The sequence below is a fragment of the Xenopus laevis genome, chromosome 3L (genome assembly GCF_017654675.1).
Source record: "Xenopus laevis strain J_2021 chromosome 3L, Xenopus_laevis_v10.1, whole genome shotgun sequence".
Lineage (NCBI taxonomy): Eukaryota > Metazoa > Chordata > Amphibia > Anura > Pipidae > Xenopus > Xenopus laevis.
In genome coordinates, this window is record NC_054375.1 from 21,356,220 (window position 1) to 21,379,606 (window position 23,387).

Sequence of the window (23,387 nt, forward strand, 5' to 3'; positions counted from 1 at the left end):
AAATTCGTTACCCTTTTCATCAAAATCTATTTCGCCAGGTTCTGACTAGTGAATTGATACGATTATCACGATCACGATTACGATTAAGCTACATCCACAACATTATGTCGGTGACCACATATCCTGTATTCCAAAAAAGCAAAAATCAAAAATATCTTCTTTACACTTTTTTTTTTTTAACATTTGAAGCTCATGACACAATTGTTTTAGGGTGGGCTCATGTCTAGGACAACAGAGGATCTCTGTCTTCATTTTGCTTCCTTTGACATTTTTGTAATAATAAATGGCCACTTTCAGCAATTTCACCAACATCACTAATAAATACATACATATGACCTTTTATGCCCACTGAATTTAAATTGACGTAAGTTAATTAACTTTTGCCAGGAATAAAGTAACGATAGAGAAAATGTATTTTAAAATTTTCTCCAGCATTCTCTTTGCATGACGTAATTGCGCATTTTGTTGAATATGTTTATTCGCCACGAAATAACATCTGACATAGTTGCTCAAAGTCTGGCATCCTTGCAACAGGATCTTGACAAACTGGCAATCTGGGCAGCTAAGTGGCAAATGAGATTCAATGTTGATAAATGTAAAGTCATGCACCTGGGATGTAAAAATATCCAAGCCACTTATACCCTTAATGGGACTGCACTAGGCAAATCCATTATGGAAAAGGACCTTGGAGTCCTTGTAGATGATAAACTTGGCTGTAACAAGCAATACCAGTCGGCAGCATCAAGGGCAAATAAGGTCTTGAGCTGTATTAAAAGGGGCATAGAGTCAAGGGAGGAGGGGGTCATTCTTCCACTGTATAGAGCACTTGTAAGGCCCCATCTAGAATATGCCGTACAGTTTTGGTCTCCATCACTCAAACAGGACATTATTGTATTAGAGAGGGTACAGAGAAGGGCAACTAAGCTGGTAAAAGATATTGAAAATCTTAGCTATGAGGAAAGACTGGCCAAATTGGGGATGTTCACGTTGGAGAAGAGGCGCTTAAGGGGTGATATGATGACTATGTATAAATATATAAGGGGATCATATAATAATCTCTCTAATGCTTTATTTACCAGTAGGTCTTTCCAGCTGACACGAGGTCACCCATTCCGATTAGAAGAAAAGAGGTTCCGCCTAAATATTCGGAAGGGGTTTTTTACAGTGAGAGCTGTGAAGATGTGTAATTCTCTCCCTGAATCAGTTGTACAGGCTAATACATTAGATAGCTTTAAGAAGGGGTTGGATAGCTTTTTAGCAAGTAAGGGAATACAGGGTTATGGGAAATATATGGCTCATAGTCCAAGTTGATCCAGGGACTAGTCCGATTGCCATTTTGGAGTCAGGAAGGAATTTTTCCCCCTCTAAAGGTGGCCATACACGGGCCGATAAAAGCTGCCGACAGACCAAGTCGGCAGCTTATTGGCCCGTGTATGGGGGCCCCCGACGGGCTTCCCCGATCGAGATCTGGCCGAAAGTCGGCCAGATCTCGATCGGATGGGGTTAAAAATCCCGTCGGATCGCGGCCGCATCTGTTCGTTGATGCGGTCCCGCGATCCGACCGCCCGTTTGGCGAACGCTAGGATCCGATCGTTGGGCCCTAGGGCCCACGATCGGATCAGCCCGATATTGCCCACCTCAAGGTGGGCATATCGGAGGGAGATCCGCTCGTTTGGCGACATCGCCAAACGAGCGGATCTATCCGTGTATGGCCACCTTAAGGCAAATTGGAGAGGCTTCAGATGGGTTTTTTGCCTTCCTCTGGATCAACTGGCAGATAGGTAGTTAATAAAAAAAAAAAAAAAAAGGTTGAACTCGATGGACATGTGTCTTTTTTCAACCTTACTTACTATGTTACTATGTAAATCAATACATGGTTGCTAGCGTAATTTGGACCCTAGCAACCAGATTACTGAAATTGCAAACAGGAGAGCTGCTGAATAAAAAGCTAAATAACTCAAAAACCACAAATAATAAAAAATGAAAACCAGGTGCAGATTCTTACAATATCATTCTCTACATGATAGTAAACTTTAACTGAAAGGTGATCAACCCCTATATGCACCTTTATAGCTCTGGAAGGCTGCTTCTCTAAATATAACCAGGGATGGTTCATTTGTCGACTCTCGGGCGCAGGAAAACTGATTAAGCTACAAGTTATATATTTACTTGGAGTGAGCTGTGGGGCGAAGTACATGATTTTAAAGGCTGAATGTGATTGGTTAGGGCCCAGGCCTAGCAGAGAGTGAGAATATTACTGCAGGCGTTTGCAGGGATTTATTTAACTCTGTAACCAAACGTGACTGAGCATATTTACTGACTGAGATACGCTCATCTGAGAGCCCAATACACACTTTACACAGCCAGCTTAAGAGCGTGACGACAGGACGACTGATATGCCTGCTTGCACTCCATAATGTTTTATTTCTAACTCTGTCAACAGTCTTAAAGGGAAACTATCCCTTATTTCTGGTAGTTTAGTGGCTGTGGTATCAAGGCATAGTAAGCTAAAGGAAAACTATACCCCCCAAACAATGTAGGTCTCTATTAAAAGATACTGAGTAAAACAGCTCATGTGTAAAACCCTTCTTCATGTAAATGAACCATTATCATGATAATATACTTTTTTAGTAGTATGTGCCATTGGGTAATCATAAATAGAAAATTTCCATTTTAAATAATAAGGGCCGCCCCCTGAGATTGTAAGATCCACTGTGTACACATACAAACCACATGTAAGGTCACATGAGCCAATTAACAGACAGAGTTCTGCCTTTTGCTTCAACACTTCTTCCTGTTACAGTTAGTGTTGTAGTATTTCTGGTCAGGTGATCTCTGAGGCAGAACAGATAGAGTCACGAAATGGTGGTTCAAGGCAAGAGATGTAAAAGGGCAATATTTATGTAAATATATATTCCAGTTTGGTAAGATTCTTTGATATGTCATTCAATTTGATATAAACTATCTGTTGCTTAAGTATTCATTTTGGGGGTATAGTTTTCCTTTAAGTTGAAAAACAAAAAAAAAAAACATCCATCAAGTTCAACCTTAAGTCTGTATATAACCTGCCTAACTGCTAGTTGGTCCAGAGGAAGGAAAAAACCCATTTGAAGCCTCTCCAATTTGCCTCAGAGGGGAAAAAATTCCTGACTCCAAGATGGCAATCGGACTAGTCCCTGGATCAACTTGTACTATCAGCTATCTTCCATAACCCTGTATTCTCTCGCCAAAAAGCCATCCAACCCCTTTTTAAAGCTATCTAATCTATCAGCCAGTACGACTGATTCAGGGAGGGAATTCCACATCTTCACTCTCAGCTCTCACTGTAAAAAAATCCCTTCTGAATATTTAGGCGGAACCTCCTTTCTTCTAATCGGAATGGGTGACCTTGCATCAGCTGGAAAGACCTACTGGTAAATAAAGCATTTGAGAGATTATTATATGATAATAATACCTATGCTGCCATAGTTTTATGGTATCTCTTTCTGTACAGGCCATGAGCAAATTTAGGGACTGTTCCTGCTGAATTGTGCTTAGTACAGGGGAATACCTATGCTGCCATGGTTTTATGGTATCTCTTTGTACAGAATATGAGCAAATTTAGGGGCTGTTCCTGCTGAATTGTGCTTAGTAGTATGCTGGCAAAGTTTTATGGGATCTCTCTGTATAGGCTATAAGCAATTTTAGGGGACTGTTCCTGCTGAATTGTTCTTAGGGCAGGGGGATATCTTTTTATAGGCTATAAGAGTGTACTTTTTGCTGAAAAATGCTTAGTCCTTTCTTGCATTATTACCTATGGTCACATAGATTGTGGTATCTGTACAAGGAACTATCCACAGCAGTACATACTGACCACATCCCAGTGCAAGAGTGTAACCTCCCAGACTAGACCACTTCTTATTCTGTCTGCCTGCATGGAGAAAACAAAACAATAGGAGGCATATAGGTGGTAATAAGGAAATGTGTGATCAGGCAGTTAGAGAGACAATTGCAGCTGAGGCAAGGCTCAAACTGCAAGCTGCTCTTTGTAGCAAGATTCTTAAAAATTATATTTATATAAAATATGTGCTAGATAAAATTCAATGGAAAATTAGAAGAGTTTTTAAAGCATTTGTTTTTCTTTTTAGGCACCCCCTAAAGCTGCAACCCTAGACACTAGAACCAGTATACCATTACAAGCTACATCCATTAGCATCAGTGAGGTTGAATTTCAGCAGGGTGAGATGCAGGGCTGGACTGGGATTCAAAATAGGCCCTGGCATTCCTAGTAGACAGAGGCCCAAACAACCCCCACCAGCCCACTTAATAGTCACTTCTATGGCATCCTAAAGCAGCCCCTCTGGCATTTGCCAGAACCCACAGATTGCCAGTCCGGGCCTGGTGAGATGTAGTTGCCAATCCCTTTCCCTGGCAGGGAGTCTGCTAGGAGTTATACCCACATGTGCCATAAATGAATAATATTAGAGGAACTGCACTGTTTTCAACTATTTTCTATCTGTGCCTTTGCAGTGAGTATGGCTTTGCTGAGAAAGTAGTGGAAGGAATCTCCCTTTCTGTAAATTCCATTATAATCCGTATCCGTGCGAAGGCGTTCAACGCTTCCTTCGAACTCTCCCAGTTAAGAATATACAGCGTGAATCCCAGCTGGCAGCATGGAGACCTGAGATTCACTCGGATACAGGATCCCCAGCGAGGAGAGGTACAAAAGTCTTGCTGTTTATCTCCATTTCCTTGTAATTATTAACTTCTTAATAGAAATCAATGAATGAGGAAAGATCCCGTATATTCATCACGGTTTTATTTTATTAGGTCTTGACATTTAAAGAGATAAATTGGCAGATGATCAGGATCGAAGCGGATGCCATTCAGAGCTGTGACCATGAGATCATGAGCGCCCCTGTCCGATTAATCACGAATCAGTCCAAAATTAGAATCACGCTGAAAAGAAGGGTAAGTGAAACGGTCGCTGCAACTGCCAAAACACTTTGCTGTGTTGGCTGCCTCTTCACTGGATTTGTTGGGATAATTTCTTTCAAAGTAAATTATTCATGTAATCCTTCGTTATAGGATGAAAGGTTAATTAAGAACATATATGAGCATGGGCCAAGCATAGATTCATTTTTGCAGAGATCTTGTACATCTCTGGAAATTAACCGTTACCAATGTTATACCTAGTTATGCACCAGCCACACCTCATTATGCCATGACCACCCTTCATGCTAAACCCCCGTGGGAGGTTTTTCAGATGTAAAAAGAGTTGGGGAAAAATAAGAGCTGTGATTGGCCATTTAGTAGCCCTATGTGGACTGGCAGCCTACAGGAGGCTCTGTTTGGCAGTACACCTGGTTTATACAATCACAACTTGCCTGGAACTCAAAAATAATCACCTGTTGTGGCCACTGGGAGCAACATCCAAGGGGTCAGACAGCAACATGTTGTGGGGGATCACTGGTTTATAGGTTTCTTTGAAATCTGGAATGGTTCTTCTGTAATGTGAGGGAAAACTTACTTCTGAGACCCGTTAAGATGCCCAATCTTTTGCATCTTTCCTCTTAATATGATGATTGATGATGATGATGATGATGCAGCTTTAGAATCAATCAAGAATGTTAAAGGGATGGTTAACATTTAGTATGTTATAGAATGTCTAAACAACTTTTCAGTTGGCCTTAATTTTTTCTTTTCTGTAGTTTTTTTTCATTATTTGCCTTCTTCTTCTGACTCTCTCCAGCTTTCAAATTGGGGTCATTGACCCCCATCTAAAAAACAAATGCTCTGTAAGGCTACTAATATATTGTTATTGCTACTTTTTATTACTGTCTTTGGTACTTTCTGTTCAGATCCTCCCCTATTCATATTCCAGCCTCTTTTCAAATCCGTGCATGGTTGCTAGGGTAATTTGGACCCTGGCAACCACTGCTAAAATTACAAGATGGAGAGCTGCTGAATAAAAAGCTAAATAACTCAAAAACCACAACTAATAAAAAATGAAAACCAATTGCATATTGTCCCGAATATCACTCTCTACATCATAACTAGAAGTTAATTTAAAGGTGAAGGTTAAAATTATTGCTTTAACTAAAATTAAGTATGTGACCCCTATTTTAGATCTATAGAACGGCACACGTGTTTAGGGAAAAGGTTATGTTCTCCAGCCGTAGCTGAACTAAAACTCCCAGCATCTCTTTACTGGGCGTACTAGAAAGGTAGTAGCTAACAATTATAGTTCCTCAACAACTCAATGATAGTCCTCCCAGTATACTAAATTTGCTCAGATAAAAATAGTCATGGTTAGACAATAGCAATACTGCCAGTACTTTATCTGGGTTGTCTCAGGGACTGCATAATAACAGACAGAGCAGGCCCAGTGGTTGCTGGATGGCCCAGAAGCCTAATTTACTTGCAAATACAATAAAAGGGCAGAGACACACTGGAAGATTTGGGGAGATTTAATCGCCCGGCGACTAATTGCCTCTTCTTTGGGCAACTAATCTCCTCGAAAAGCCTTCCCGCTGGCTAGATTCCAAATTGGCCAGCAGGATGGCACTCGGAGTGCTTACTGAAACTTCGGACGACTTCGGAAAACGAAGCGCTCAGAGTGCCATCACGCCGGTGATTTAGATTCTAGCCCGCGGGAAGGCTTTTTGAGCAGATTAGTCGCCCGAAGAATAGGCAATTAGTCGCCAGGCGACTAAATCTCCCTGAATCTTCCTGTGTGTCTCTGCCCTAAGGGTCCTTAAAGGGTTGTTCACTTTTAAATTAACTTTTACTATGATTTATATAGTAATTTGTGGTTGGTCTTCATTTTCTATCATTTGTGGGTTTTGGATTATTTAGCTTATTGTTCAGCTGTCCCGTTTGGAAATTCAGCAGCTATTTGGTTACAAGGTCCAACCAGACTGAAATATAAATAGAAGAGGGCTGAATAGAAAGAGAAGCAATAAAAACTGTAACTATAAAATTGTAGCCTCAAAGAGCAATAGCTATTTGGCTGCCGGGGTCAGTGTCCCCCTGAAAGTTGGAAAGATTTAGAAAAGCAAAACAAACTATAAAAATGAAGACCAACTGAGAAATGGCCATTCTAGTACAAACTAAAAGCAAACTATACCTTTAAATCAGTTATGCACCCATATAAAGGTTAACCAATAACTTTTAGTATGTTACAGAAAAGCCAATTCTAATTTATTTTTCAATTGGTCTTCAATATTTATCCTTTATAGTTTTTTTTAATTAGTTGTATATCATTTAATTCCCCTGCCTCTTTTTATTGTGACAGTTAAAAGACTGCAACGTTGTGGCTTCCAAGCTGATTTTTATGCTGGACGACCTATTGTGGGTTCTGACCGACTCACAGCTCAAGGCCATGGTTCAATATGCCAAGTCGCTAAGTGAAGCCATTGAGAAGTCCACAGAGCAGAGGAAGAGTATGGCCTCCGAGACCACGCAGGTACACTGGCTCTCGACACATTTGTGTGTTAGCACTTATCTCTATCCCCCCTCCCGTCATACCCAGAAACTACTGGAACGTACAGTAAGAACTGCTTTAAAATAGCTAAGTGCTATCACAGGGTATGGTTGGGTAACCCAATTGGTTTATTTCCAAATATTCTTTATTATTTTCCAAAAAGAAAAGTAAAGCAGGTTAGGTATACAGCATATTGTCATTCAACAGATATCTTCCACTATAAGTCACCAAGTATAACCCAATTGGTTTAGTGTGTCACAGGGGACCAAAAAAAACGGGTATAGAAATTGAATTCACTGGGCACTGAAAAAGCGTAAAAGTGTGTTTTATGTCCCTAAAATAATAATACACCTTTGTCTCCAAAGAGCCCCACGCCGCCTGTCAGTTCCCAACAAGTAAAAAACCCACAAACGTCCACCACCCCAGAGCAGAACAACGCCATCCTAAAGCTTTTCAGGGACTTTGACGTTAAAGAGACCTCATACCATTTGGTCATCTCTCACTTGGATCTACACATCTGTGATGATATTCACTCTAAGGAAAAAGGTAAGAAATAATTCTGCTTAGGAATTGATAGCTAAAAGGGATGTTAACCTCCAAATGAATTCTTATTGTGTTTGTAGAGAACTGTAGTGTAAGCAGCTTTGCACTTGGTCTATTATGGTTGTTTATTATCTTGTATTTTGCTTCTCAAGGCTAATTGCACAAAAAGCAGATTCCATTGTCCATCAAATGACAAATGGAATGACTATGATAAAATGCTTTTTTACTTGCTGAAACACCCCTCGTATGCCATAGGCCTCAAATGTTAAAAAGCTCTGTAGTTGCTAGGTCTGCTAGTAACCAGAAACGAGTGGTTCCATTTTGATCCCCCTGGTTAGGAGTCTGTTTTGGAATGTAAAGGGCTATTGAGTTGCGTGGGCCACTGCTTACAAAATATTAAAGTTGTATGGTATCTCTCTGTACAGGCTATGAGCATATATATACTGGGCTGTTCATGCTGGATTGTGCTTAGTACAAGGGAATGCTTATGCTGCCATAGTTTTATGGGATCTCTCTGTACAGACTATGAGCAAACTTAGGGGCTATTTCTTCTGAATTGTGCTTAGTACAGGGGAATACCTATGCTGCCATAGTTTTATGGGATCTCTTTGTACAGGCTATGAGCATATATATTGGGCTGTTCCTGCTGGATTGTGCTTAGTACAGCAGAAGGCTTATGCTTCCATCGTTTTATGGGATCTCTCTGTACAGGCTATGAGCAAACCAGGTCCTTGCTAAATTGTGCTTAGTACAGGGGAATATCTATGCTGCTGTAGTTTTATGGTTCCACTCTGTACAGGCTGGAGAGAACCTAAGAAAATGGGCCGATACCTGCCCTTTATTTATTCACAGGTTGACAATCAGCCGTGTGTGATAGTAGCCTAACCCCCCTATGTTATAAAAGGCACTAAGTTTTCCCAGGAGCAATAACCCATAGCAATCAATAAGATGTTTGCTTTTAAACAGGTGACCAATAAATACCCGCTGATTGGTTGCTATGGGTTACTGCTCCTGGGCAAACTTAGTGCCTTTTATTACATAGCCCCCTTAGACTGCTAGTCTACGTCTGTGTGGTGTGACGAGAAGCCCATGGCTGGCCAGGCAGAAGAATATCGTCTCCATAGGCAAACTGAATGTACCCTAAAGGGGACCCGTCACCCCAAAAAAATATTCAAAATACTATTTCATTACATCAGTCAAGCAAAATGAACTTTAATTACACTATATAAATTATTTGAATCTTGTTTCCTCCAGTCTGGGAATTCATAATTACAGCAAGCAGGCAGGAGCCATTTTGTGGACACTGTTATTAAGACAAGCCTTGCATCATCTCAGAATCTTGTTTGTGCATCAGAATGGGGGACCCGGTGTCTATCCCCATGCACTGGTTACACAATTAAATGGTTAAGAGAACAGGGCAATGTGGGGAAAGCATTGATTTCTAGCAAGTGTTGAATGGAAAGTGAAAGTAATTGTCTGGCCCGCCTCTATGCCCAGGGCATAGAGGAGGGGCAGACAATATTTGATTGAGAGCTGAGATGTTCAAATGAGCTTACAACAGCTATGAATGCTTTTATAAAAAATAGAAATTGGATTTCATGTTTCATTTGAAAAGGACTTTTATTATACAGCTTTTTGTGTCTGGGTGACAGGTCCACTTTAATTAACTTTTGAAAAATGAAGTAAATATAATTATCATACACAAATCCATTGTACAAACCCATAGTTAAAAGTGAACATGAACTTCCCTGTTACTGTACTGTTTATACAGTGGTACGATACAGGTGCACCATAAACCCCAGCTTTGTGCTGTAATATTGTAACCTTGTTTCCTTATTTCACAGCCTTTGTGAGGCGGGTAACTGGAGGGGCCATGCAGTTGTCTTTCAGCCAGCTGACTGTCGACTACTATCCCTACCACAGAGAAGGTAAAGCTAATGATGTTTTTGTTGGTATCTCTTTCTGTCATCACAGAGAAAAGCATTTTGGCATTCTGATGCCTGAGGTGACAAGACACCCTTCCCCTATGTATGTATAGGATAGTGTGGGTTGTGCAGTTGCATTCACCTACAATAAAAAAAAGCAGAATTTCCTGTTTAAGAATGATAGAAGTTAAAGAATTTCCAGTTCTTAAAGGAACTGTAACACCAAAAAATGAAAGTGTTTTAAAGTAATGAAATATAATGTAGTGTTGTGCTGAACTGGTAAGACTGGTGTGTTTGCTTCAGAAACTCTACTATAGTTTATATAAACAGGCTGCTGTGTAGGCATGGGGGTAGCCATTCAATGCTGAAAAAGAATGCTGTCAATCAATCAAGAATGCTGAAAGATACACCACAGATAACAGATAAGCTCTGTAGTGTACAATGGGATCCTTCAGAACTTATCTACGGTGTATCCTGTGCTTGAATGGCTGCCCCATGGCTACACAGCAGCTTGTTGTATAAACTAAAGTAGTGTTTCTGAAGCAAACGCACCAGTTGTACCCGTGCAGGGCAACAGTACATTATATTGTCATTCCTTTAAAACACTTTAATTTTTTGGTGTGACTGTTTCTTAAAATATATTGTGGGGGGGGGGGGAAGCATTTTGCCATCACAAGTAAAGGTCCATTGCATAAGCTCCCATGTATAACTAGGCACCTATCCTTTTCTAAAGTCCTATAGCATCCATTTATTCCCTACAGACCTTCATCAGCCACAAGAGGCAACTGGCCCTGCTGGAAAGCATCACTAGATTGCTGCATTTTAATCAGACAGGAAATCACATGATTAGGGTTGACACACAAGCAGTTTCTATTGAAAAACACTGGTGGGGAAAAGGTCTTTTCTGTATTGCAAGAAACACAACGGGCTGAAACTGCAGCAGCCGCAGTCAATCATTTGGACAGACCCACTGGGAATGAAGAAATCTAATTCTTGCAATTTGTAGCCTCTGCTAATTTAACAGCTAAAATGTTGTCAAAGTCGATGAGTCCTAATTGAATCAAGCACTTAGCACTAAAAAGCCAACAACCAAGGTTTTATTGCTGAAACATGGGAAACGGCAGTCGTCACTGTTGTAAGGGATTTGTCTGTGCCAACAGTATGCAGACTTGGTGCAGTGTTTCTACTGCTGCTTTATCTGTTGTCTGTAATCTTATTTGTTTTACTGTTCTTACCCCTAATTATGTCATTGACGTGTGTGCCATGTAGTGATACGAAATTGTCATCTTGCAGGAGATGGCTGCAGTCACTGGATGCACTATGGTGATGCAACAAAAACAAGATGCTCTTGGGCACAGGAATTGTTGCATGAATTCAACAGCAATATTGAGATGCTTAGGCAAGCCGTCAAGGATCATAACCCCAGCTCTCCAATCAGAACTGTGCCAAATGCATCCCAGCAGTATGGGCAAACTGGTATGTTGAATGGAAACAAACTTACATTTTATTGATGCATTATCTTGGGATGTTATCCTACCCTGTTGATAGTAGGGAGAGATGGTGCCGCAGGATAATAGTCTCAGGGAAGGGACTGTGACTGTCGGATAGCAGGTATAGTAGGGAGAGATGGTGCCTATAGTAGCAGAGGGATAATAGTCTCTGGGAAGGGACTGTAATAGCAGGTATCGTAGGGAGAGATGATGCCTATAGTAGCAGTGGGATAATAGTCTCTGGGAAGGGATTGTGGCTGTAGGATAGCAGGTATAGTAGGAAGAGGTGGTGCCTATAGTAGCAGTGGGATAATAGTCTCAGGGAATGAACTGTGACTGTAGAATAGCAGGTACAGTAGGGACAGCTGGTGCCGATAGTAGCCGAGGGATTAAAGTTTCTGGGAAGGGAATGTGGCTGTAGGATAGCAGATATAGTAGGAAAAGATGGTGCCTATAGTTGGCAGTGGGATAATAGTCTATTGGAAGAAACTGTGGCTGTGGGATAGAGAGAGATGGTGCCTATAGTAGCAGTAGGATAATAGTCTCTGGGAAGGGACTGTGGCTGTAGGATAGCAGGTATAGTTAGAAGAGATGGTGCCTATAGTAACCGTGGGATAAAAGTATCTGGGAAAGGATTGTGGCTGTAGGATAGCAGGTATAGTAGGAAGAGATGGTGCCTATAGTAGCAGTGGGATAATAGTCTCTGGAAGGGACTGTGTGATCTCAGGTATTGTAGGGAGAGATGATGCATATAGTAGCAGTGGGATAATAGTCTCTGGGAAGGGAATGTGGCTGTGGTATAGTAGGGAGAGAGGGTTCCTATAGTAGCAGTGGGATAATAGTCTCTGGGAAGGGACTGTGGCTGTAGGAAAGCAGATATAGTTAGGAGAGATTGTGCCTATAGTGACAGTGGGATAAAAGTCTCTGGGAAAGTATTGTGGCTGTAGGATAGCAGGTATAGTAGGAAGAGATGGTGCCTATAGTAGCAGTAGGATAATAGTCTCAGGGAATGGACTGTGACTGTAGAATAGCAGGTCCAGTAGGGACATATTGTGCCAATAGTAGCAGAGGGATAATAGACTCTGGGAAGGGATTGTGGCTGTAGGATAGCAGATCTAGTGATAGGGTTTTTTTATTTTAAATACGTATTGGGTGGCACAAGGTTATACTGTAGTTCTGGAGTCTAGTTTTTTTATGGCATATCCTCTTCTTCTAGGGACATGTTAAAGTTTGATATGGTTAGGTTTTCAATACAAATAAGGTGAGGTCACTAATGGTGACCTCAAACAGATGGGCATTTGTGAGAATGATACTGAGAGGTGGCAAACAAAATGCGGATCCATATAAAAGTACAAAGCACTGAGAGTTAGATTACTGAAATTCGTCACACACGCTCTTACTTAGATAACTTTGTGTCTTGTATCCAATTCTGAACTGCATTATTAATATGAGTGTACTTCTGGCTTCTATAATGGAATGCTGAACAGTACATGAGGCAGAGGTAGAAGATAAGGAAGGTTGTACACAGCCAAAAAGCTAAAGGTGACCATACATTGGCCTGGCTTGTTCAGGCCCTTCTGACCAACCAGCACTTCCTGACAGCCTGCCTAATCAGTATCTGCCCCCATCTTCTTGTCCCTAATTCCTCTAGTTTTATCCTGTCTGGGCACTTAAGTTTCTGTAGGGATAAACTTGTTTGTTTCAACCCTTCCCTGATGATGTCATTTTCAGGTTTTGATCAGAATGTAAAACGATCCTCACCGACAGCATTTGGGGAGCCGCCCAAATCCAACCCGTTGTCCAGTTCTTTTGTTGTCAGACTTGCTGATTTTAATATTTTTCAGGTAAATGTTTCCCATCTTATCTAAATTCCCTCTTTCTGCTATTTCCCATCTAAAATTTGTAGAAAATGTTCTTGAAGGAAAATAGGTGTTTTTATGCCATATTTTAAAGGCGTTCACCTTTAAATTAACTTTTTAATGTTTCTGTTTTTTTAGTTGTTTAGCTTTTTATTTAGCAGCTCTCCAGTTTGTTATTCCAGCACTCTGTTTGCTAGGGCCCAATTTACCCTAGCAACCATGCATTGATTTGAACAAGAAACTGGAATATGAATAGGAGAGGGGCTGAATATAAAGCTGAGTAATAAAAAGTAGCTATAACAATAAATGTTTAGCCTTACAGAGCATTTGTTTTTAGATTGGGTCAGTGACCCCCTATTTGAAAGCTGGAAAACTTCAGAAGATGAAGGCAAATAATTGAAAAAATAATAAAAAATTAAGGCCAATTGAAAAGTTGCTTAAAATATAGTGTAGCCTTTAAGCAGAGGCATTTGCATTTTTCTTTACTTTGAGACTCCATATATATTACCCTGTATCATTTCAGGTCTCAACAGCGGATCAGTGTCGCTCTTCCCCTAAAACAATGATTTCTTGCAATAAGAAGAGCCTGTATCTCCCACAGGAAATGTCTGCAATTCATATTGAATTCACTGAATATTATTTCCCTGATGGGAAGAACTTCCCAAGTAAGTCTCATCCAATACTAATGCTACTTTATTCCTGTGCCTGGTCCTTTAAAATCCTAATTAAGTGAATTTGAAGGACTTATGTACAAATATTTTTTTTCGTTGTTTTCCTCCCCAGTTCCAAGCCCCAACCTCTATGTACAGCTGAACGCACTGCAGTTTACCCTGGATGAGAAGAGTGTCCTGTGGCTCAATCAGTTTGTATTGGACCTGAGGCAAAGCCTTGATCAATTTGTGGCCATGTACAAGCTAAGCGACAACTCCAAGTCGGACGAGCATGTTGACATCAGAGTCGATGGGCTGATGCTGAAGGTAATTCAAGAATTTTCCTTGTTAACTGCAGGAGCAGCTTCAGCTAGTAAATAATTCAGCTGCTGTTTCACCTCCTTCCTACATAAAATATATATGATCCATCTGTTGTAGTGCACTAACATATTTGCATCCAAAATCATTCATGATCACGGTGGCATTTTCTTTCCAGCTGAAATAAGAATGGCTGTGCCAAATGAGCTCTAAAAGCTGGGGCTCGGGGCCTCTCCACCTTCCAGGCAGCCGTTTCTCAGCAGACCAGATCTGACCTTGCTGGTTATTTTCATCACATTTACACTGATTCTCAGTGACAAATGCAGGTTTCTCCCAAGTGAATAATTGCATTTTATTTACTATGTATGTTAAATTATCTGTACCTTACAGGAGAACTAAAGGCTAAAAAAAGAATATTGGGTATAGTAGGAAGAGATGGTGTCTATAGTAGCAGTGGGATGATAGTCTTTGGGAAGGGAGTGTGGCTGTGGGATAGCAGGTACAGTCATATGAAAAAGTTTGGGAACCCCTCTTAATTCTTTGGAGTTTTGTTAATCATTGGCTGAGCTTTCATAGTAGCAACTTCCTTTTAATATATAACATGCCTTATTGAGACAGGTGCATACATTTGGGCACCCAGAGATATTACATCAATACTTAGTTGAGCCTCCTTTTTTATTCTGGATGGCGGAATTTTTGACCATTTGTCCATACAAAATCTCTCCAGTTCAGTTAAATTTGATGGCTGCCGAGCATGGATATCCTGTTTCAAATCATCCCATCAATTTTCAATGGTATTCACGTCGAGGAACTGTGACGGCCATTCCAGAATATTGTACTTCTCCCTCTGCATAAATGCCTTTGTAGATTTCGAGGTGTGTTTAGGGTCATTGTCTTGTTGGAATATCCAACCCCAGCTTAAAATCCAATTTTGTGACTGATGCTTGAACATTATCCTGAAGAATTGTTGATATTGAGTTGAATTCATCCGACCCACGACTTTAACAAGGGCACCAGTACCTGCGCTAGCCCCACAGCATGATGGAACCAAATTTGACAGTAGGTAGCAGGTGTTTTTCTTGAAATGCAGAGTTCTTCTTCCGCCATGCAGAGCCAAACAACTGAATTTTTGTCTTATCAGTCCAAAGCACTTTTGTTCCAAAATGTCTAAATGAGCTTTTGCAAGTGACTCTGTTTCGTGAGTACAGAAAGGGCTTCTTTTTCATCACTCTGCCATACAGATGTTCTTTGTACAAATTGCGCTGAATTGTAGAACAGTGTACAGATACACCATATGCTGAAAGATGTTCTTGCAGGTCTTTGGAGGTGATCTTTGGGTTGTCTGTAACCATTCTCAAAATCCTCAGCATATGCTTCTCCTGTATTTTTCTTGGCCTGCCAGACCTGAGTTTTACAGCAACTGTGCCTTTAGCCTTCCATTTCCTGATTACATTCCTTACAGTAGAAACTACCAGTTTGAACCTCTGAGATAGCTTTTTGTAGCCTTTCCCTAAACCATGATACTGAACAATCTTTGTTTCCAGATCTTTTGAGAGTTGCTTTAAGATCCCCTGTTGTCACTCTTTAGAGGATCTTGTAAGACATGTTTTGAGTGTCCGTGGCACTGCACAAGCTCAGTGTGCTCTGGGCTGCTGTTGGAAAGCTAAGCTTAGGGGTCAGGGGAAATCAATCGGGAAAATTAGGTTTGTCTGTCATAGAAGCTGATACTACAGGTCTAATAACTATTCATAGGGTTTATAGACTGAAAGAAATGACAGTGCCACACCTCTTGGTCCACAGCCCGATTATCCTGATAAATAAGCCCACTCATTACTCACAGTTTGCTGTACCCAGAGTACCACTAATTTATATCTATTCACGCCCATTTTTGTTTTGCAGTTTATTATACCCTCCCAAAAGAAGCAAGACTGCCACCCTGATCAGCCAGCGGGTATCAGTATTCAGACGTCCGAAATGATCGGCAGCAACACAAGACAGACTGCAAACTGCCGCCGGTCCGATCTGGAAGCCATCTTTCAGGACTTCAAAGACTATGATTTCTACTCTAAGAACTTCACCTCTTTCCCTCGTTCCCACGACCACTTCGACATCCTGCACCCCATTTTTCAGAGACACGCCTTTGAGCAAGACACTAAAATGCACGACATTTATAAGGGACTGGTGGCGCCAACGCTGGACACCAATGCACTAAGTACCTCTGCTGCTAGAGACATCTGGGCCATACATTTCACACAGTTCTGGGTTGACTATGAAGGGATTAAAAGTGGGAAGGGGCGACCGGTGGTCTTCATTGACTCGTTTCCTTTTTCCATTTGGATCTGCCAACCTCGACGTTTCCTGCAGTCTCAGAAACGGACTCTTTGCGATGGTGATCCCTTGCAAAGCATTTCCAAAAGCGAATCAACAGACTTCGTAGGCCGCCTGCAAAGGAAAAAACTGTTGAAACAATATTACAGCACTGAACTGGGAGGCTCGAATACCCCTTTACAGAAGTCCCAGTCCCTCGACAGCAGTTTGGCCAACCCCCCCACCTGCAAACAGACCGACGCGGACATCCACGTACTTGCTCATGTGCAGAAACACGTTAGCTTACAGATCAACCACTACCAGTATATTTTCTTGCTCTTGCTCCAAGAATCCATCAAGCAGATCTTGGAGAACGTCAAGAAGGATGTAGAAGAAGTGACCGGCAAGCCAGACGATGAGAACAAGATCTCTGTAGGCTTGCTGCTCAAGAGTGCTGATGTTTCTTTATTGCTGCTTCCATTGCCAGAAGATAATTCCAAGTCACCACTTCCATGCGAAGGTAGCCCTGTCACTGACCATAAACTCCCGTCACCTTCAGAGGGCGTCACAGGGGACCTCATAATCAACAACAACGTTGATTTGATTAACAAGGCCATCTTCGAAAGCGATCTGAAAGGGGATCCTCAAAAGATTGTAGCGACTGACCCCTTGCTGTCTAAATCTTCCAGCGACACAGAGCTTTTGAAAAGGTCTCCTCCCTACTTGGACTCTACAGCAGATAAAGACTTGCTGGAAGCTGAACTTGCCTTCGGCCAGCAGATTGATAGAAATAACCTTAAAGAGGATCCTGGTGCAAATATAGACATTAGCTCTTCCTTTCTTATCCACCCTCTTAACAATCACATTAACAGCAATGGTCCTGATCATGCACTTGCAGAAGATCAGTTTGCTAGTCCTCTTCTGCCAGAGGTAGAAAAGAAACAACTGGTGGACACAAGGTATTACAGCAGTTTAAATGTTTCAAAGTCCATTATACTTTTATCTTTTACACTTTCCTTGTAGATTTGTCTAACTCACTTACTGTTTGCTCATAGCCTGTACAGAGAGAACTATGGCAGAATAGGTATTCCCCTGTACTAAGCACAATTTAGCATGAACAGTCCTCTAAGTTTTCCCATAGCCTGTACAGATAAATAACATAAAACTATGGCAGCGTAGGTATTCCATTGTACTAAGCACAATTCAGCAGGAACGTGTAGCCTGAGCATTTGTTTTTAGATGTCAATGACCCCCATTTTTAAAGCTGGAAAGAGTAGAAGAAAAAAGCAAATAACTTAAAAAAAAAAAAAAAAAAACCTCTTAAAAAAAAAATAAATAATGAAGTTCATTAGAATGATCAATGAAGAATTTAGAATCCAAAAAGATGACCCCTGGTTGGTCATTATAACCCAGTGGGTGAGCTTTAATCTCTATAGGGAGATGTTAGGAGCAAAAATCCTGCTGTTTTAAGTGTAAATAAGAAATGCATCACCTGGGACCATGGGAGTTATAGTTCACCAGTATCTGGAGGCTCTTCAGTGCCTGAACACTGATATAAAAGACCCTAGACTGTGAGACTGCAGAAAGAAGAGCTACAGCTCCCCCGTGTGGATATACCTAAATTTATTTTTAACAGTACAATCTAATAACAGTTTTAGGAGGGGATAGGGTTGCCACCTGGCCGGTATTTTACCGGCCTGGCCGGTAAAAATGATGGTTGATCCCAAAGTTATTAATAGGGAAAAAATATAAATATATAGGAAGGCCGAAAAAGGTGGCAACCCTAGGAGGGGATAGTTTCCCTTTAGTTCTCTTCAGTATTGCCATGTGTATGCTGCCTCATATGACTGTATTATTATTATATTAACTTGCATGTCTGTTTCCTGTGTATTTTCTCTCAGCGGAATCCCCAAGGAGCGCTGCCTGCCCAATCTCTCGGTTTCTTACAAGAACATGAAGAGAAGTCCTTCCCAGTTCTCCCTGGACAATATTTCCATTGACAGCAACCTGCTGGATGAACAAATGATAGAGAGCGATGGGAGCGACCATCTGGAAGTGGGTGAGTCAGGAACTCTAATGGAGTCACTTGGTGGCACAATGTGGCTACTAGAAGGTTTATTTTGGTGACCAACCGATCCCAGTGAGTCTGTTTGGATGTTGTAATATGTGGCATTTTTGGCCAATTTGTCTGCACCTTGCCCACCAAGAGTCTCCTTTCCCAGCATGGTCTTTGCCCACCGGGGGTGTGATCTCCCAACATGCTTCTTTCCCACTGGTGTTCTGATCTCCCAACATGCTCCTTTCCCCCCCCGGGGTCTGATCTCCGAACATGCTCTTTGCTCACCTGGGGTCTGATCTCCCAACATGCTCCTTTCCCACCCGGTGTCTGATCTCCCAACATGCTCCTTTTCCACCCAGGGTCTGATCTCCCAACATGCTCTTTGCTCACCTGGGGTTTGATCTCCCAACATGCTCCTTGCCCACCGGGGGTCTGATCTCCCAACATGCTCCTTGCCCACCGGGGGTCTGATCGCCCAACATGCTCCTTGTCCACTGGGGGTCTGATCTCCCAACATGCTTCTTGCCCACCTGGGGTCTGATCTCCCAAAATGCTCCTTGCCCACAGGGGGGTTTGATCTCCCAACGCGTTCCTTGCCCTCCGGGAGTCTGATCTCCCAAAGCGTTCCTTGCCCACCGGTGATCTTCCAATGTGCTCCTTGCCCCCCGGGGGTCTGATCTTCCAACTTTCTCCTTGCCCACTGGGGGTATGATCTTCCAACGTTCTCCTTGCCCACCGGGGGTCTGATCTTCCACTGTGCTCTGCGCACCGGGGGTCTGATCTCCCAACATGCTTCTTTCTCATTGGGGGTCTGATCTAACACTCTCATTTCCCAACATGCGATCTACCTTTATGCTCACATCCCATGTCTCCATTAATGGTTGGCTTCCCACCATATACTAATCTCTAAGTAAATTTTACACTAAGCCCTGTCTTTATCCGAATAAGCAACTGTAAAAAAAAAATTTCTCTTACAAAGCCAGTGAGCAAATTGGTACTAATATCTGTTCATGTGTGGGCACCTCCTTAATTTTTTCTGTTCATTCTAGGAATGGAGGACTTTTCTTCCCTGAATTATCCATGTACAGCAGAGACTTCCAGCGTGGAACTGAGAAATGAGGAATATTGTGTGTCTTCCCCAGACGCCATCAGCGCAGAGACATCACAAGACTCCAGACAAGACCTGGTAACTTTTTTTTTTTTTACAATTAATCAATGGAAACAATTGTGCGATGATGGTTCTCCAATAACGTGGCTGGGTTTTTTTCAGCAGTATGAACCCTTGGAACCTTACTGACAAATGTCTGGCTGGTGGGAAAACCCCACTGGGTGAGGACTGCTTTGATGTGGTCCTGCCCTATCTCGATAGGCACCTCGTATGATCTGAGTAGTGCAGTGGGTTTGGTGACCAGGTTATATCTATAGTCACAGGCTTCCTGGCTTTCCCAACTACGAGCATGTTCCCTAGAGACCAGGAACCTATCCATGCACCTCCTCTGTGCCTGCAATATTGTGAATCTGCAACCTGTCAAAATTTTCATGTTTCTCAGACAAAGGTGGCACCATCTTTAGCCTGGTTGGAACTCAACCGCAGACCTCTGCACAATCAGGGCACTATAGATGTCGAGTATGTTTTAAATTCTCTTTCTATGCTCTTTATTTTCTTAGATGTCCGTATTGGTTTTGAAAGTAGTTGGTATCAACTGTGGAATTGATATCAAAGGGGAAGATGCCACCATCTGCCTGCAGATTAACCGGGTGGTACCGAACCAGCTGGGCAATGTCAGCGTTTGGCAGTACCTCAACAGCCGCAACACAGGTAAGTAGTCTGTGACCAGATCTCAGGCATTCACCTATGGAGCTCAGACCACAGGACTAGATGTTAGGCTATAAATCCATATCCTGCACTGTTGGTGGGATGTTAGGAGTTTTAGTTGAAAGGGAAACTATACCTCCAAAATTAATACTTAAAGGGGAACTCCACACAAACATAACTTAAGCTTTTTGAATAGTTAACAAAATTTCAAGCAACTTTGCAGTATACATCAATTAAAAAATACGCAGACTTTTCATGATTTTTATTGGTTTGGAACAGTTCCCTAGCCCCCTGTTTTGCTGCTGATCTGTCTGACTACTTTGCTGAGCTGGCTGACTACTGTTACTTTGTATCAGTAGCCAGCTGTCCTTAGGCTGCTTCCTCCAAACACCACAATTCCCTGCACATGTAATTTCAATAAGGAAAGGAACATCACAGTGCAATGCATTGTGGGTTATGTAGTTTCTGTAAGCTGTGGAGAAGTTGTTACATTTGTAACATCAGTGTTTAGTTCCTCCTTCCCTGACAGTATTTCAAATGATGCAGAAAGAGAAGGACTGTTAAACAGCTGGATTTCAGCAAAGGAAATGGCATTTATTCATACTTTTTTGAAGAAACGGGTAACTGTGATAGGTATATTAGGGGTTTCTGTGTTATATGGGTCCCATTATCAAATGGTTTGGAAGCCGGAGTTTCCCCTTTAAGCAACAGATAATTTGATATAAACTAAGTAGTATATTAAAGAATCTTACCAAATTGGAATATATATTTGAGTAAATATTGCCCTTTTATATCATTTACCTTAAGCCCAATTTTTGTGATGGTCTCTGTGCTGCCTCAGAGATACCTGACCTGAAATACTGCAGCTCTGTACAGCAACTGTAACAGGAAGAAGTGTGGAAGCAAAAGACTCTGTCTGTTAAAAGAAAACTATACCCCCGAACAATGTAGGTCTCTATAAAATTATATTGCATAAAACAGCTCATGTTTAAAACTCTGCTTCATGTAAATAAACCATTTTCATAATATCATACTTTTTTAGTAGTATGTGCCATTGGGTAATGCTAAATAGAAAATTGCCATTTTAAAAAATAAGGGCCGTCCCCTGGGACTTTACAATTCACGGTGCACACAAACAAAGTATACTGTACATGTTAGGTCACATGATCCAATTCACAGACCGAGTTCTCTCTTTTGCTTCCACACTTCTTCTTGTTACAGCTGCAGTATTTCTGGTCAGGTGATCTCTGAGGCAGTACACAAAATGTTGGTTCAAGGCAAGGGATACAAAAGGACAATATTTACTTACTATAAACTGTTTAAGTATTAATTTTGAGAGTATAGTTTTCCTTTAATTGGCTCATGTGACCTAACATGTATGGTTTGTGTGCACCGAGAACTGTAGGATCCCAGGGGACGGCCCTTGTTTTTTAAAATGACAATTTTCTATTTATGATAACCCAATGGCACATAATACTAAAAAAGTATATTATTTTGAAAATGGTTTATCTACGTGAAGTAGTTTTATAGAGACCTACATAGTCTGTGGGTATAATTTTCCTTTAACAACAGCTGAAGGGTGACACATTGGACATCCCTGAATTGGTAAAAAATAAATAAATGGATGTATGAGATTTGATTCCAATAGAAGTGAGCTTTCCTCTCTCTCTACCCGGTTTATCACAATAAGTCTGTAGCCTGTGTCGCAAATATTCAATCCAACAACAATGGCTCAGTTCTCACATCTTTAACATTACATGTTACCCATAACTATATCAGAAGGTTCCCAGCCAACATCTTGACATGCACAATAAAGCTTCTTGCCTGCTCCATTTGTTTTCTACGTCGGCCCTACCTGTCAGTGCAGGACGACTGGGGTTAACTTGCTCCTCTCCGGAGGCAGGACAAACTATTGGATCTTGAAGCTCCTCCTTCCTGGCATCTCCACCTCCTCTCCAGTTTTTAGTTTGTCCTGCCTCGGAGGCAGCAGATTCTCCTTCTCCTACAACTTTACTTTATTATTGGTGTGTGTGTGCTCTCTGACTCAGTTTTTGATTCCAGATTGAGCCCAACATTATAGCGCTTCCGTAAGGACAGGATGCCACTGCTCCCTTACAGGTTTGGAGGAAGAGCCTTTTTACAGGGCTCTGTATAGCGCATACACGGTTGAGCCCATAGAGTGCTCCCTTTGACCACCTTCACAGTGCTCCTATGTAGTGTTGAGCCTACCATTCCTCCCGCAGGGAGTGAGGTATATCAGGCACCCATATGGTAACAGGTGCCGTCGTCGCAGGCCTCTCTGGCTTATGCGTTCCAAATACGCGTGTGCGTTCCACACCATTCGCGCCTTGTTTAGTAGACGTTTGGCGCGCTTGGCTCCGGCGGCCATTTTGGTTCGCGCACCTCTGCAGACCGCACGTTCCGAATTCGGCTCTGAATACCTGCAACGGTAAGCCTCAATAACGCATTGTTAGCTACACTGACGAGGAACTCGTTTCCTTAATCGAGGAAATTGATTTACCGGACAAGCACCGCAAAATGAAGGCTAAGCTAAAAAAAGGCCCCAAGGCCCCAACTAGGCGTAAAGATCGCTCTCGATCTACTTCTCCAGTACAATCCATCCTGCAGTCTTCAGGTGGCAGTAGCAATATCACTGCAGCCCAGGTGCATGCCCCTCAGGATTCTCATACTCTGAGTCAGCTACCACTTGCGGTCTCTCCTACACAGCCCCCAGGCTCTACGCAAGCCACGGCTCCAACTCAGGCATCCCCTGACTTTTCCCAATTTTTGTCTTGGTTCCAATCTACCATTCAGGCCACAATAGACAAAACGGTAGTTAGACAACCAGACCCTACCCCAACCATTGGAGGTAAGAGGAAACGAAAGCGTTCACCCTCCCCTCAATATGAGGATGAAGTAGCAGCCGCTTCTTCTCCTTCCCCTGGGGAATCAGAT

The 23,387-nt window shown here is 41.9% G+C and overlaps 1 protein-coding gene across 2 annotated transcripts in view; it reads left to right on the forward strand.

Annotated features, from left to right (window-relative positions):
* uhrf1bp1l.L (UHRF1 binding protein 1-like L homeolog) overlaps positions 1 to 23,387 on the forward strand; it is a 64,752-nt gene that overhangs the window by 23,586 nt on the left and 17,779 nt on the right. For both annotated transcript variants that reach the window (XM_018250884.2, NM_001091479.1), the window contains exons 5-17: positions 4,510 to 4,699; positions 4,810 to 4,950; positions 7,277 to 7,447; positions 7,831 to 8,011; positions 9,853 to 9,936; positions 11,227 to 11,409; positions 13,155 to 13,267; positions 13,806 to 13,947; positions 14,066 to 14,259; positions 16,150 to 17,516; positions 18,459 to 18,616; positions 19,666 to 19,802; positions 20,285 to 20,435. In XM_018250884.2, coding sequence (XP_018106373.1) covers positions 4,510 to 4,699; positions 4,810 to 4,950; positions 7,277 to 7,447; positions 7,831 to 8,011; positions 9,853 to 9,936; positions 11,227 to 11,409; positions 13,155 to 13,267; positions 13,806 to 13,947; positions 14,066 to 14,259; positions 16,150 to 17,516; positions 18,459 to 18,616; positions 19,666 to 19,802; positions 20,285 to 20,435 — 3,212 coding nt within the window. The remainder of the gene's footprint in view (positions 1 to 4,509; positions 4,700 to 4,809; positions 4,951 to 7,276; positions 7,448 to 7,830; positions 8,012 to 9,852; positions 9,937 to 11,226; positions 11,410 to 13,154; positions 13,268 to 13,805; positions 13,948 to 14,065; positions 14,260 to 16,149; positions 17,517 to 18,458; positions 18,617 to 19,665; positions 19,803 to 20,284; positions 20,436 to 23,387) is intronic.